This window comes from Schistocerca gregaria, chromosome 8, assembly GCF_023897955.1.
Source record: "Schistocerca gregaria isolate iqSchGreg1 chromosome 8, iqSchGreg1.2, whole genome shotgun sequence".
Classification (NCBI taxonomy): domain Eukaryota; kingdom Metazoa; phylum Arthropoda; class Insecta; order Orthoptera; family Acrididae; genus Schistocerca; species Schistocerca gregaria.
The window spans coordinates 135,588,845-135,605,028 of NC_064927.1; the positions used below are offsets into that span (position 1 = coordinate 135,588,845).

The 16,184-nt window shown below is 40.0% G+C and overlaps 1 protein-coding gene across 7 annotated transcripts in view; it reads left to right on the forward strand.

Annotated features, from left to right (window-relative positions):
* LOC126285326 (CNK3/IPCEF1 fusion protein) overlaps positions 1 to 16,184 on the forward strand; it is a 141,526-nt gene that overhangs the window by 58,585 nt on the left and 66,757 nt on the right. For 4 of the 7 annotated variants that reach the window (XM_049984631.1, XM_049984635.1, XM_049984636.1 and 1 more), the window contains exons 9-10: positions 8,151 to 8,431; positions 9,407 to 9,661. In XM_049984631.1, the coding sequence (XP_049840588.1) occupies positions 8,151 to 8,431; positions 9,407 to 9,661 (536 nt within the window). The remainder of the gene's footprint in view (positions 1 to 8,150; positions 8,432 to 9,406; positions 9,662 to 16,184) is intronic. The other 3 variants (XM_049984637.1, XM_049984632.1, XM_049984634.1) reach the window with 1 other exon arrangement.

The window sequence follows — 16,184 nt, forward strand, 5'->3', positions numbered from 1 at the left end:
GACAGAACTGGAATGGAGTCGGAAACAGTCCTGGCTGTTGTTCCACGTATTGCACTGCATACCATGCATATGTGATCAAATTTGTAAATCGTGGTGGAGAAAACTGGTAATGCACAAATGGCTACAGCCTAAGAATACTGATACAGTGACAAATATGAAATGAGAGGGGTATTGGAAATTATGTTGTCTGATAATTTCCCGAAAAATGTTTTCCCCTGTTGAAAAAATTTTTTTATGAGTCACACTAGTAGTTCCAGGCAGAATCCACATTACATCTACAGATTTTTTGTCATCCTCCACAGTAACAGAGGTGGTGCTATGTCCAGATCACGAATCCAACAAAAGCAATGAATTAGTTTCTGCAGCTGGTGGGAATATGTTTAGAACAAAATGTTGAAAAATATTCTTCCCCATTTTTCCAGATTTTGATATGTTGATTACAAGATTTTTGCAACTAAACAGTCCATTTTTTTTTAAATTTTTGATCCACATTTGCCTTGCAGTTGTTGAAGACAGATATATAGCTGCAGAAACAGTAAACCACTCGTACTTATCGCTGGCGTTATCTTACATGAATGTGTGGGTGCATTCATTCATTAGGCAGCCGACTCCGTCTTTTTTTCACCCCGAAATGGTGAAGTGTAGTGTGCATGCAATTCTTTCACAAAACCTGACAGATCAGCTGTGGGGATAAAAGCAAGTCTCGTCTTTACGTCAACTATGAATTGCTCTGTACCATTGTCTATCACTGGCAGCTGCCCTACATGTTTATGTGGCGTAAACTTGATAATTCTGCGATTTCCTATTCTGTAGATTTCTTGAACCTAGGTAGCCAGGTCGACAAAGCTTGAAAATTAGCAATGTTCATGTCAGATGCCTAGTCTCGTAGATCTCCATCGGGAACGGTGCATAGCCTCTCACGAACAGTTCTAAATCTTCATCAGGTTACCTTCCATTGAGAAGGCTGTCGCACGCAGCAACTGTTATATTGACTTGTAAAGAATAGATTTCAGCGATCAGTCGTCCTTTTGAAATTTTATTGGCAGATCTAGATTTCAACTAGAAACTAGCCATTCGCAATGCACTATCAGTTTTGATCAATGCATGTACTGCCTGTTGGTCGGGCTTCATCCAAAGTTCATTTAATACTAAATCTTTCAAACAGCTTTTCATTCAGATGGTTTCGGATTTCTGTTTGGCGCATATTTCTTACTTCATGTAATTCACTCTTCCATTTGTACAGTTCACGCTCCGATTTTATGAAGCAAAAACACCTTTGCACTCTGAATAACTTCAAGCATTTTTTTCCCTCTTTTGTTTAACCAATATTTCACACATTTTCTTTGTTGTTGAAAGCTATTGCAGAACATGGTTTTTTTTTTAAAGGCTTGGATGGTATTCTTCTTCAGAACTGTTACTGGCACAACTAATGTTATCTGAACCACGATTCATGGAACCGTCACAGTTTTTTCCTATTTCTTCTAACGTATCCACAATTTCAAACAAAATATCGATATTCGATTGAATGTCAAGGAAATAAATTAACAAATGACACATATGTACGTCCTTGGGAGAAGTAGGTGATTTCGGCTGGGAACCACATTCTTCATATTTCGTAATTGCTAACTTAAGAATGTTAATTGAATTCCACATTACCGGAAAACTGGAAGAAGAAGAAAAAGTACTATTAGCAGGCATGCCTTACGAAAACACAATAAATATTAATTCAGCTTTATCTGCTTTCGCAATGCTTACCAATACTGCAAAAAGCAACTGATAATTTGTAATAGGTGTTACTTGAGTGGCTAATTCGAGAAAACAGTAACTGTGAACCGTAGTGTCAGAGAAACTATCAACGAAAGGTAACTTGAAACATATACATGTCTGTACCATCTGAGCCTTGCTGATTCTATCCATTACTGTAAAGACTTCACCATTTTCCTGATCTCTTAATTTTGCTATCCATTGATGGTAGTCCTACTCTGCTTCTGTAAAATTTCATACGTTGTAGGATAACTATATTATTCCCTTGATCTTATGTGGAACATTTTATTTCACACCAAGCTACTGATACTTCTTGAAGATGTTATTGCTTACCACACCATCTTGTTCATCATTTCTACCACTTGTTTCACAATATCTGAATCTGTTAACTTTTTACTTCTGTTTCCCCATCAGTGTGGGTCCTGGAGTATTCCTCCTCCTCCTGCACTCACTCTTGCTCTCACAAAATTTTGTAACCATATTAATCCAGTCACTTTTATCCATGCATCTGTTTGCTGTAGCACTTCATTTTGCTTTTTTTCTAAGATCCTTAGATCAGCAGCAAAGACCATTAACTTATCATTGTCCTCTCCAACTCTTTGAATAATGAAAACAGACATGCAGCAAGGTTTCACAGTTCAAGTAAAGTGAAAGATTCAAAAATTATTAATTTCTAATTATGTCACGTAAAATTTACAGGGTGTTACAAAAAGGTACGGCCAAACTTTCAGGAAACATTCCTCACACACAAAGAAAGAAAATATGTTATGTGGACATGTGTCCGGAAACGCTTGCTTTCCATGTAAGAGCTCATTTTATTACTTCTCTTCAGATCACATTAATCATGTAATGGAAACACACAGCAGCAGAACGTACCAGCGTGACTTCAAACACTTTGTTACAGGAAATGTTCAAAATGTCCTCCGTTAGCGAGGATACATGCATCCACCCTCCATTGCATGGGATACCTGATGCGCTGATGCAGCCCTGGAGAATGGCGTATTGTATCACAGCCATCCACAATACGAGCACGAAGAGTCTGTACATTTGTTACCGGGGTTGCGTAGACAAGAGCTTTCAAATGCCCCCATAAATGAAAGTCAAGAGGGTTGAGGTCAGGAGAGCGTGGAGGCCATGGAATTGGTCAGCCTCTACCAATCCATCAGTCACTGAATCTGTTATTGAGAAGCATACAAACACTTCGACTGAAATGTGCAGGAGCTCCATCATGCATGAACCACATGTTGTGTCGTACTTGTAAAGGCACGTGTTCTAGCAGCACAGGTAGAGTATCCCGTATGAAATCATGATAACATGCTCCATTGAGCGTAGGTGGACAAAACTAAAATGAGCTCTAACATGACACATGTCCACATAACATCTTTTCTTTGTGTGTGAGGAATGTTTCCTGAAAGTTTGGCCGTACCTTTTTGTAACACCCTGTTTATTTGTTTCTCTGCTAATCTGATGTAGTCACAGTCATTTACTTTTTCATACAGTTTTTGGAGAAAAAATGCATAGTTTAAGTTTTGCTTTTATTTGTATCAGTTTTTCTTTGTGTAGCTAATGCGCAGGCTATCAACCATTGTCATTTTTTTCACTTTTCACCTTTTCTGCATTGGGTTCAGTCGTTACAAGGGTTGTATCATCAGCATACATTACCCACTTGTAGGGTATAGACATATGCAGATCATTCATATACATTGAGAAAAGAGTAGACAAAATGGGAGTTATTGACAGGATATTTGATTTATGATTTTTTACTGTAACGGCTGGTTACCTGTCCAACAGTTATGGTTTGAGTAATGGTAGTTCATTGTTGTCAACACTACTTTTTTCCAATTTAGATATTAGGATACTATATGATTACAGAGTCAAATGCTTTGCTTAGATCAAGGTGTGTTGTACAGGCAAAAAAATTGGTTTCAAAACATCTGAGGATGTCTTTCAACTAGATATTTCGCAGCTTCAGTGGTGGATAGACTGGACTGAAAGCCACACAGCAAAGAAAGGATGAGTTCATTGTTCTCCAAGTAGCTGCATAGTTGCTCTATCATGCTGTGTTCAATGACTTTAGATATTATGGGAATAAGGGATGTTGATCTTTAGTTATGAATGTTTTAATCTACCTTCTTATAAATTGGGACAACAGTTGCATCAAATTTTTCCTCTAGTGGGGTTGAGCGTTGCGTCTTGCAACACTCTTCACACTTTTGCTTCTAGTCAGCTCAGTAACAGAAGTGTAATCTATTTCCTTATTCCATATTTGAAAGATAGCATTCTCATTTTGAGTGCTTTAGTCTTTTTCTGAAATTACAAAAAATATTCTATAAAAGTATAGTTTTTCCAAATGTGAAAAAATGTTCCACATTACAAGATGGTCATGTACCTTGAAAGAGAGTTTAACAGTCTATGTTCTACCTTATTAGGTACTCTGCTGCATACCAATAATCTATATGTGAAATTGAATTAAGTAGAAGTTTCTCAAAAACCAGTTTTAAATTAATTATGTTTTGAAATAGGAGCTCTTATAAACCAACATAAATTTCAATTTTCAATATTGATAATATTGTTAAGACATTAAAGGACCTCAGTTCATTTACAGATATCACATTTTCCATATTAGAAAACCTCCTCCTGTTTCAAGATGAAAGATTGTACCAAACCAATGGAGTGTGGCTTAATTTCCTTAGCTTGTTTAACTAGTTTTAAAATTAAACAGAATTTTACTCGCCATAAAATACTGTAGCTGAAGAATTAACGATTACCTTACTTATAGCTGTAATGTATTATATAGCACTTGCAGAACGCAAAATATTTGCAGTTGCTGTGCAAAACACAATTTAATGTCCCACAACAATAAAAACAATAGAAAATGCTGTAAAACCACATATGACCATCTCTGTGTGCATTGGTTCTAGACATTGTAAAATTGGTCACTAGATTGAAACACCCAAACACCATGTGTTCCTAGGTTCACTACCCTCAAAGTGCATACTCTGCCCTACCATGGAAGTTGTTGCCCAAGTCTTAACTCACATCCTATCACCCTGTCCCTTTTTCTTGTCTGTGTTTTCCAATTTTTTCTTTTTTCACCAGTCCTGCAGAGAATTTCCTTGTGTATCGTGCTACTAGTGTATGTGGATGTGAGTGCTCAGAGTGCAGTGTCGCCGCATGAGTGTACTTAAATCAACCACCAACTGTATCAGTGTGTGCTGACCATTAGAAGCTGCCTGTAGGAAGCATGCACACTGTGTCTTCTGGTGGCTCACACATATAAATGCGCAGAGCAGCACTTAGTTGTACTCACTATGTTCTTTTAGTTTGTAGTTTACATTGTTATTCAGCGATTTGTGAATAAAGCCATATTTGTGTTATTTGGATCAGTTTCATGTATTGCCGACGAGTTTGGAAGGGTTTCCACATGTGCAGTCTTTCAGTGTGGTTACATCAGGTTTAGTCATTATGGACGCCATGCTCCCATCTCTGAATGAACGGCTCACTTTGCAAGTGACCACTTTGTCAGCTTCCATTGACAGACAGGGTACCATTCCACAAGTCTATACACCCACTTTCCCTCTGTATGATGATTCAGCTGAGAATTAGGAAGATAATGAAAAAAGACTCAAGACAGCATTTTTCAGCTTTGTGTCACAGACCTGAATTTGTGCATTGCCCTATTCCTCTCGTTTATTCCACCTAAAGTGTATCAATTACTGTGTCATCTTGCCCATTACAAGAACTGGTAGTTCTTACCTTTGATCAGATGTGCAGTTTATTGTCCAACTACCATCATAAATGAACGCTGGTCATAGTAGCATGAGTTGAATTCTATCGATACCGCATGAAACCAAACCAGTCATATAGGGCGTGGGCAGCCAAATTTCACAGCCTTTGCCATAAGTGTCAGTTCGTTACTAATGCCTGTAATGACTCTTATGAAGACTTCATGGTGTGTGATGCAAAAATCTGTTTAGCTCTGGACAAAGAAGTGCACCAGAAGGCTTCCCTCTGTGAAACCCTCGCCTTTACAGAATCTTTGCAAATAGCACAATCTCTTGCATTTTCTTGGGCAGTGGGTGCCTAAATTAAAGCAAGGGGGGGGGGGGATGTGGCAGTCATTTTTTTTTATCAGTTTACCTATTTTCAGCATCCTTCTAGAGCACTGCAAGTCAAACATTTCAGTTCCCTTCCTTTCCAGTTTTCCCACAGTCCATGGTTAACTGCGCTACAATGCTGTGCCACACACATGCATTCTCAGGTATTTCTTCCTCAGTTTAAGGCTGATGTTTGATGCTGACAGAATTCCCTCAACGTGTGATGGAAATAAGTGAAAGGTCCAAATGTGGGCCAAAAAATTTACCCGCACTAACATGCTTTTTATGTCCTTGCTTCGTTCAGCAAGTTTTGTTATACTTCTAAGGTAGCAGAATTCCTTAACTCCGTCTACTTGTTGGTCCTCAGTTTTGATAAGTTCATCACTAACCTCATTTCTGCTGCTCCTCACAACTCTTTATCTTTCTTCAGTGTACTCTCAAATAATAACGTGAATTCAGTAAACTGTTCTTTCAATTCAATATGTCATGTAATTGTTTGTAACTTTACTTATAAAAACCATGTCATCAGCAAATCTTATCATACATATATTCTCATCCTGAATTTTAGGCCCACATTTGGACCTTTCTTTTATTTCCATCACTGCTTCTTCAATGTATAGCTGGAACACTAGTGGTTAAAGACTACTTCCTTGTCTTGCACCCTTTTTAATCTGATTCCTTCATTCTTGTTACATTCTTATTGTTCCCTCTTGGTTCTCAAACATATAGTGTATTTTCCAGATCCATAAATCCTATGAATGTGTCTTGATTTTCGTAAAGTCTTACTTTCATTATTAATCACAGTGTTAGAATGTCTCTTTGTTGCCCTTACCTTTCTGAAAACCAAACTGATTCTAATTGAACAGACTAATGATTTTCTTTTCAATTTTTTTGTATGTTATTTTGCTTTGGTGCATGATAGTTAAGCTGATTGTGTGATAGCTGCTTTTGCAAGATTTGGGGTCGTGTGGTTGGTATTTTTCCTAAAGTCAGGTGGTACGTTTCCATACTTACAAATTCATTGCACTGACGTCTGTAGACATTTGGTCGCCACTTCCTCCAGTGATTTCCAAAATTATTGTCTATCCCTTCTGCCTTATTAGATTGGATCCTCCGTGTGTTCCATGTTGACTCTGATTTCATCCTCAATCTCATCATCAGACAAGTCCTACTCCTTGTAGAGATCTTTCCCCATACCTACTCTCATTTCTGCACTTAACAATGGAATTCTCATTGCACTTTATTGTTGGTGCCCTTGCTTTTAATTTTAGAGATGGCTGTTTTGAGTTTTCTATGTGCCAAATCAGTTATTCATGACCATTTCTTTTATTTCTTTACAAATTTTTTATGCAGCCATTTTGCCTTGGCATCCTGCACGTCCCATTCCCAAGTGACTGAATTAACGTGAACATTTTTGTAATTTCTTCTTTCATTGATCATCTGAAAAATATCCTCTTTTACCTGAGGTTTCTTTGCTGTTAGCTCCCTTGTATCTGTGTTTTTCTGTCCAACTTCTGTGATTGTCCATTTTAGAGATTCCCATTCCTCTTCAATCAAACTATCTACTGTGGTACACAGTCTATAAACTGACATGAGTCCACTTGAAAGTAATTTGTCTACGCTATTTTCAGAATTATTTTCATTGTGTATTTATCCATTTTGTGCTGTGCTGCACTGAAATATTTTGTTATAGTCTCAAGTTCAGTGCTAGCACCCTCCAGTACATAAATTTCATTGCTTAATGAAAATGTGCACCTTCTGGTAAGCTTTGTCACATGAAAGTGGTGTGGTATTAGCAGAAATCAGCTTCATGTAAAAGTGACCAGTTGCTGTACGTATAGCCTCAATTATTTTATTTACAATGGCTAAGGAATGTCACCTTTTCAAAATAAAATTTTTAACTATAACATTTCAGAACTCCCATACATTTTCTGCAGTGTATGTTAAATATTGTTTCTTTTGCTTATTTGGGATGTCACAGGTATCTGATATTAGAGGAAGGCCTCTTGCCTAATTATGCTGGTTTCACATACAATATAATATTTGTCAAATTTTCTAAATTTATATCACTTTCTTTTAGGAGTGCCATGACTTACGATAGTTAACTTTGTGTAGACTGTTTGTTTTTGTTACTTGCCTGCATGTGCACTTTGTATTTGGTATTTTGGGTTACTGTCTTCCAAAAGCAAGGTTATAATAAACATCTTTCTAAAATAAGTATTTTATCCTTACATTTTGGTATATTTTTCTGTATCAGTTGCTTAATAAAATTGTTTCTCCCTCCTCTAGCAGATCGGAAATGTCAGAAGTAGGAAACAGCACCGAACCTTCATCTTCTGCCGCTGTCACTGTGGAGCATACCACAGCTAATGCAAGAGACATCATTCCTCTTCCTCCAGGTGCTCAGTCTGTACCTTCAAGCAGTAATACCGAAAGAACACAGACACTTCCACTGCAAAATACTCACTCTTCAAATACACCATCTGAATCAGCACCTCCAACAAAGCCCCGTATACCTCTGCCCCTGCTTAGTCCAAGAACACAGAAAAAGAGGAATTTGTTGTTATCAAGTGAGTAAACCGTTTTTAACTTTATATCGTCCAATTTCATAGTTGACTTGTAAGAAGTTAAAACTTTTTGGTGATTATATTAATTTAGCTGTAGTGTATATACAACACCATTTGTTACCTTTGCTGAGCAGCTATTCAGTTTTCCACATCTCTGCATGTTGTTTGTTTGGAAAAATATATTTGCCACCTGGAGCAAAAATTATAGAGGGCCTAACCAAAAATAAATGTAGCCGGTTTGTCATGTTGGATTCTAAAGTGAGCATGCTAAATTTTACAATAATTAGTGATTTTAATGTTTTTGCTGTCTTACTTGCTAGCGTAATGCTACTTTTGGAGTGAGTGAGTGGGTTCCTTTTTTCATTAGTGTCTGTATTAAAGGTGGTGCAACAGTAAGCTGCGCATTCATCTGAATATGGATCTTTTATCTCGTTTACACATGTATGCTATCAGTGCTACCATTGTCAAAAACTTGATTTCTTGCCTCACTAAATATCTCGTTCAAATGTTGGCTATAAAATCCTCTCCTTTTTGTCACTTCCCACCTCATTTCTCTCCTCACCTATTCCATCCGTTATAACCCCTCACGCGAGACTACTTGCCGAACTACAGGCACAGCATTGGGTATTCAGATGGCACAATGGGGCTGTACACGAAGCGTGCGTCTGTCCGTCTGCCTATGCTATTCGGTAAATTCTTACCTTTATTCCTAAATTATTTAGAATAATAAATTATGTTGAATAAGTCAGTAGTAGACTTCAGGTCTAGTTTATTATATTTGAGGAGGAGAAAATTATGGATCTGTGATACATTAATTTTGAGTTTACTTGTTGAATTTAAGTGGCCAGAAATTTTGTAAATGGTAATGGTTAAGAGAATGTCACTTGTTTCCCAGTAGAGCTCATTTCTATCAACAAATGGAAATGAAGTCTCATATTGACTCTTAAGATGTTCTTCATTCACTAAAATTGTTACTAGGACGTCGCAACATACCAGCAGCTGAGGCTACTGTGGGTGCTGAAAAATCAGGATGGCTGGTGCGTCGGTGCCGGCAAGGAGGTGCTGGTGCTGCATGGGTGCGGGCTTGGTGTGTGCTCCGAGCACCGGTCTTTTACGGCTTCCGTTCACGTGAAGCAGCACATGCTGATATCATGGTGTCATTACCAGGATTTACTGCAGCACCTGCTACAGAGGTTAAATCGAAGAGCTTTGCTTTCAAGATATACCATACAGGCAAGCATTGCTCTGACTGTTACTCAGGTGTCACATACAAACAATGAATAGTGGCTTTTATACTACACAAGCCACTTTTAAGTTTCTTCAGAAGTAATGAAAAAATTAATGTAAATTGTTTTATCATTTCTCAAAAGTTTTTCTTTAAGATTTATATACTTTTGCATGCATTTGAACCAGTTCTGTTTTCATTTTTTTTCCTCGCCTATGTTATTACATCAAAAACCTAGTTTTGCAAGAATTCAACACCACCTTCAGGCAATTTCCCCCTAAGGTAAGTTTTTTCGCTTGTCAAAGATTTTTACTGTCCTACACTCGTAGTCTCTGCTGGAAATATCACTTTGCCATGAAAAAAATAATCCTGATCCCACTCCTAATGAGCCAACTCCCCAAGACACTATCCAAATTGAACCCTGCCTGGAACAGTTCCGTCCTCCATCACAGCGGGACCCACCTCCTTTTCCTCAAAATCACCCTCTCCAAACCTTCCAGGAATTTCTCACTTCCAGCCTTGCCTCTCAATCTTTCTTAAAAAACCTTATTCCTACTCCCAACATAACCACAGCCGAAGCCCAGGCTATCCGTGATCTGAAAGCTGACCGATCCATCATCATTCTTCCGGCTGACAAGGGTTCCACGACTGTGGTACTTGATCGTCGGGAGTATGTGGCTGAGGGAATGCGTCAGCTTTCAGACAACTCTACATACAAAGTTTGCCAAGGTAACCCCATTCCTGATGTCCAGGTGGAGCTTCAAGGAATCCTCAGAACCTTAGGCCCCCTACAAAACCTTTCACCTGACTCCATCAAACTCCTGACCCCACTGACACCTCGCACTCCTACCTTTTATCTACTTCCTAAAATTCACAAACCTTAACATCCCGGCCGCCCCATTGTAACTGGTTACCAAGCCCCCACAGAACGTATCTCTGCCTACGTAGATCAACACCTTCAACCCATTACATGCAGTCTCCCATCCTTCATCAAAGACACCAACCACTTTCTCGAACGCCTGGAATCCTTACCCAGTCTGTTACCCTCGGAAACCATCCTTGTAACCATTGATACCACTTCCCTATACACAAATATCCCGCACGTCCAGGGCCTCGTTGCAGTGGAGCACTTCCTTTCATGCCGATCACCTGCCACCCTACCTAAAACCTCTTTCCTCTTCACCTTAGCCAGCTTCATCCTGACCCACAACTTCTTCACTTTTGAAGGCCAGACATACCAACAATTACAGGGAACAGCCATGGGTACCAGGATGGCCCCCTCGCATGCCAACCTATTTATGGGTCGCTTAGAGGAAGCATTCTTGGTTACCCAAGCCTGCAACCCTAAGTTTGGTACAGATTTATTGACGACATCTTCATGATCTGGACTCACAGTGAAGAACAACTCAGAATTTCCTGTCCAACCTCAACCCCTTTGGTTCCATCAGATTCACCTGGTCCTACTCTAAATCCCATGCCACTTTCCTTGACGTTGACCTCCATCTGTCCAATGGCCAGCTTTACACATCCGTCCACATCAAACCCACCAACAAGCAACTCCATTATGACATCTGCCACCCATTCCATATCAAACGGTCCTTTCCCTACAACCTAGGCCTTTGTGGCAAACGAATCTGCTCCAGTCCAGAATCCCTGAACTATTACACCAACAACCTGAAAACAGCTTTCGCTTCCCGCAACTACCCTCCCGACCTGGTAAAGAAGCAAATAACCAGAGCCACTTCCTCATCCCCTCAAACCAAGAACCTCTCACAGAAGAACCCCAAAAGTGCCCCACTTGTGACAGGATACTTTCCGGGACTGGATCAGACTCTGAATGTGGTTCTCCAGCAGAGATACGACTTCCTCCAATCCTGCCCTGAAATGAGATCCATCCTTCATGAAATCCTCCCCACTCCACCAAGAGTGTCTTTCCGCCGTCCACCTAACCTTCGTAACCTCTTGGTTCATCCCTATGAAATTCCCAAACCACCTTCCCTACCCTCTGGCTCCTACCCTTGCAACCGCCCCCGGTGTAAAACCTGTCCTATGCACCCTCCCACCACCACCTACTCCAGTCCTGTAACCCGGAAGGTGTACACGATCAAAGGGAGAGCCACGTGTGAAAGCACCCACGTGATTTACCAACTGACCTGCCTACACTGTGATGCTTTCTATGTGGGAATGACCAGCAACAAACTGTCCATTCGCATGAATGGACACAGGCGGACAGTGTTTGTTGGTAATGAGGATCACCCTGTGGCTAAACATGCCTTGGTGCATGGCCAGCACTTCTTGGCACAGTGTTACACCGTTCAGGTTATCTGGATACTTCCCACCAACACCAACCTATCCGAACTCCGGAGATGGGAACTTGCCCTTCAGTATATCCTCTCTTCTCAATATCCGCCAGGCCTCAACCTCCGCTAATTTCAAGTTGCCGCCGCTCATACCTCACCTGTCTTTCAACAACTTCTTTGCCTCTGTACTTCTGCCTCGACTGACAAATCTGCCGTTACTCTTTGCCTTTAAATATGTCTGCTTGTGTCTGTGTATGTGTGGATGGATATGTGTGTGAGTGCGCGTGAGTTTTATTTATTGTGCCTTTCTACTGGCGCTTTCCCGCTTGGTAAGCTTTGGAATCTTTGTTTTTATAGAAAACAAAGATTCCAAGACTTACCAAGTGGGAAAGCGCCGGTAGACAGGCACAATAAATAAAACACACAAACACACGTACGGAATTTCTAGCTTTCACAACCGACGGTTGATTCGTCGGGAAAGAGGGAAGGAGAGGGAAAGATGAAAGGATGTGGGTTTTAAGGGAGAGGGTAAGGAGTCATTCCAATCCCAGGAGCGGAAAGACTTACCTTAGGGGGAAAAAAGGATAGGTATACACTCGTGCACACACACACACACACACACATGTCCATCCACACAGACACAAGCAGACATTTGTGAAGACAAAGAGTTTGGACAGAGATGTCAGTCGCGGGCGGAAGTACAGAGGCAAAGACGTTGTTGAAAGACAGGTGAGATATGAGCAGCAGCAACTTGAAATTAGCGGAGGTGGAGGCCTGGCGGATAACGAGAAGAGAGGATATACTGAAGGGGAAAATTCCCATCTCTGGAATTCTGACAGGTCGTGTTTGGGGGGGGGGGGGGGGTGTTGTTCCGGTACTAGGAGCGGGGGGACGTTTTTTTTGGGGGGGGGGGGGGGCGCGGCCCTTGTCCATCCGCGCGTGTCAGGCGCAGGGAGCAAATGTCTCTCTCTCTGTGTGTGTGTGTGTGTGTGTGTGTGTGTGTGTGTGTGTGTGTGTGTGTGTGTGTGTGTGTGTGTGTACCTGTACTTTTTCCCCCATAAGGTTTGTGTTTGTTTATGTGTCTATCAATCTGCCAGCGCTTCCGTTAGGTAAGTCACATCATCTTTGTTTTTAGATATGTTTTTCCCACGTGGAATGTTTCCCTCTATATAGGGAAAAACAGTCTTAACTGATAAATGATGTGCATGTGGACAACGAGTTATTAATTAAAGATTTTCCTCCATAAAATAGTAGACTATTTGTTTTGTGTAGTAGAGAGCATTGTCATGATGAAATATGATTGCTTCCCCAATTTCGTCAATGACTTTTGGCAAACAAATTGCTGCATACCACTCAGCATTAACTGTTCTTCAGTTCTATGAATTAGTGATCAATAGATGTTCAATGTAACCAAAGTAGTCTTAAGAAATGAAACGCTTCCTGTTGTGGCATATTGTCACAAACGAATTGGGTTCTAAACATATATTAATTACATTATTATTGCACATGTAAAATGTAAGAATTGAAATATATTGGCAGTCAAAATAAACACTCGTCTTTTGTTATACAACTTCTTTGCTTGGACTGTGGGTCAGAGTGTAAATAAATTTTATGTACATAGATAGAACCAGTCCAACACTTGTGATGAAATATCCTGTCATTGGTGGTACAATTCGAAGCACTGTTAGTTAGAAAATTCTCATTGCACTGCTCAAAGACAGGGTTCAAAAACATACACAAGGACTTCCAGATTAAGTTGAAGAGTGTAACTGATTGTCTCTAATTCTGTTGTCGCTGGACATGGTACTCTTCTCACTCCATGCTGTGTATTAGGAATTGTCTGGAACGTAGCCTGGTGCAGAAGTGACCTCATGTCCACGTATCGGTGTATTCCCAGACAGGCTGCCAACTGTGATGCAAAGAACTTCTTTCTATGTGTCTTGCTACTTTCATCTCATTGGTGTGGCCAGCAATGCCCCAATAGCTAGGAGCATCTATTGTGGTGTTGATAGCAGGCGCCATCACTATCTTGTAATGCACAAACAGTTGATTACTGCTTGGTTTCCTGCTCAGATAAATTGCAAGTGGCCGCAATTCAGTCTTTTGAGTGAATATTAACAGTAACTTAAACTGTTGTTGTTGTTGTTGTTGTTGTTGTTGTTGTTGTCTTCAGTCCTGAGACTGGTTTGATGCAGCTCTCCATGCTAATCTATCCTGTGCAAGCTCCTTCATCTGCCAGTACCTACTGCAACCTACATCCTTCTGAATCTGCTTAGTGTATTCATCTCTTGGTCTCCCTCTACGATTTTTACCCTCCACGCTGCCCTCCAATGCTAAATTGGTGAGTCCTTGATGCCTCAGAACATGTCCTACCAACCGATCCCTTCTTCTGGTCAAGTTGTGCTACAAACATCTCTTCTCCCCAATCCTATTCAATACTTCCTCATTAGTTACGTGATCTACCCATCTAATCTTCAGCATTCTTCTGTAGCACCACATTTCGAAAGCTTCTATTCTCTTCTTGTCCAAACTATTTATTGTCCATGTTTCACTTCCATACATGGTTACACTCCATACAAATACTTCCAGAAACGACCACTTAAATCTATACTTGATGTTAACAAATTTCTCTTCTTCAGAAACGCTTTACTTGCCATTGCCAGTCTACATTTTACATTCTCTCTGCTTCGACCATCATCAGTTATTTTGCTCCCCTAATAGCAAAACTCCTTTACTACTTTAAGTGTCTCATTTCCTAATCTAATTTTCTCAGCATCACCCAACTTAATTTGACTACATTCCATTATCCTCGTTTTGCTTTTGTTGATGTTCATCTTATATCCTCCTTTCAATACACTGTCCATTCCATTCAACTGTTCTTCCAAGTCCTTTGCTATCTCTGATAGAATTATAATGTCATCGGCAAACCTCAAAGTTTTTATTTCTTCTCCCTGGATTTTAATACCTACTCCGAATTTTTCTTTTGTTTCGTTTACTGCTTGCTCAATATACAGATTGAATAACATTGGGGAGAGGCTACAACCCTGTGTCACTCCCTTTCCAACCACTGCTTCCTTTTCATGCCCCTCTACTCTTATAACTGCCATCTGGTTTCTGTACAAATTGTAAATAGCCTTTCGCTCCCTGTATTTTATCCCTGCCACCTTCAGAATTTGAAAGAGAGTATTTAGTCAACATTGTCAAAAGCTTTCTCTTAGTCTACAAATGCTAGAAACGTAGGTTTGCCTTTCCTTAATCTTTTTTCTAAGATAAGTCATAAAGTCAGTATTGCCTCACGTGTTCCAACATTTCTACGGAATCCAAACTGATCTTCCCCGAGGTCGGCTTCTACCAGTTTTTCCATTCTTCTGTAAATAATTTGCGTTAGTATTTTGCATCTGTGACTTATTAAACTGATTGTTCGGTATTTTTCACATCTGTCAACACCTGCTTTCTTTGGGATCGGAATTATTATATTCTTCTTGAAGTCTGAGGGTATTTCACCTGTCTCGTACATCTTGCTCACCAGATGGTAGAGTTTTGTCAGGACTGGCTCTTCCAAGGCCGTCAGTAGTTCTAATGGGATGTTATTTACTCCCGGGGCCTTGTTTCGACTCAGGTCTTTCAGTGCTCTGTCAAACTCTTCACGCAGTATCGTATCTCCCATTTCATCTTCATCTTCATCTACATCCTCTTCCATTTCCATAATATTGTCCTCAAGTACATCGCCATTGTACGGACCCTCTTCTTAAAAATCTTTTTGAATAAAAAATAGCATTTTACTGACCCTTACTCATTATGAGGATGCTTTCTAGATGTAGATTGCAGTGGCCCACAATCAAGGTGTGTTGCATTTTACCATGCATAGTAATTATTCCCTCCATTCGTGTGTGCAGTTACCTCTCTAATATCCATTGAAATACAAGAAGTACTGCTGCTATTCTGCCATACCTGAATGTTTGTATTGAAGGAACGTCATTTCCTTCCGTACTATAACAAAATCAATAAGTAATGTAATAACAAAGTACACTTAAGGGGAACATGTGTACTGGTTGGTATGGACCCAAGCCCATAGAAATGAAACATGGGTCTGCTTTTTACAAAAGTAATCCCTACTTTATTCCAGGGACTTAACTGCTACAACATACAACTTACACGAACAGATACTAAATGAAACTACCATAGGAAATGCTGCTGAGCCATGTACAGTAACAACAGATCTAAAAAAAGA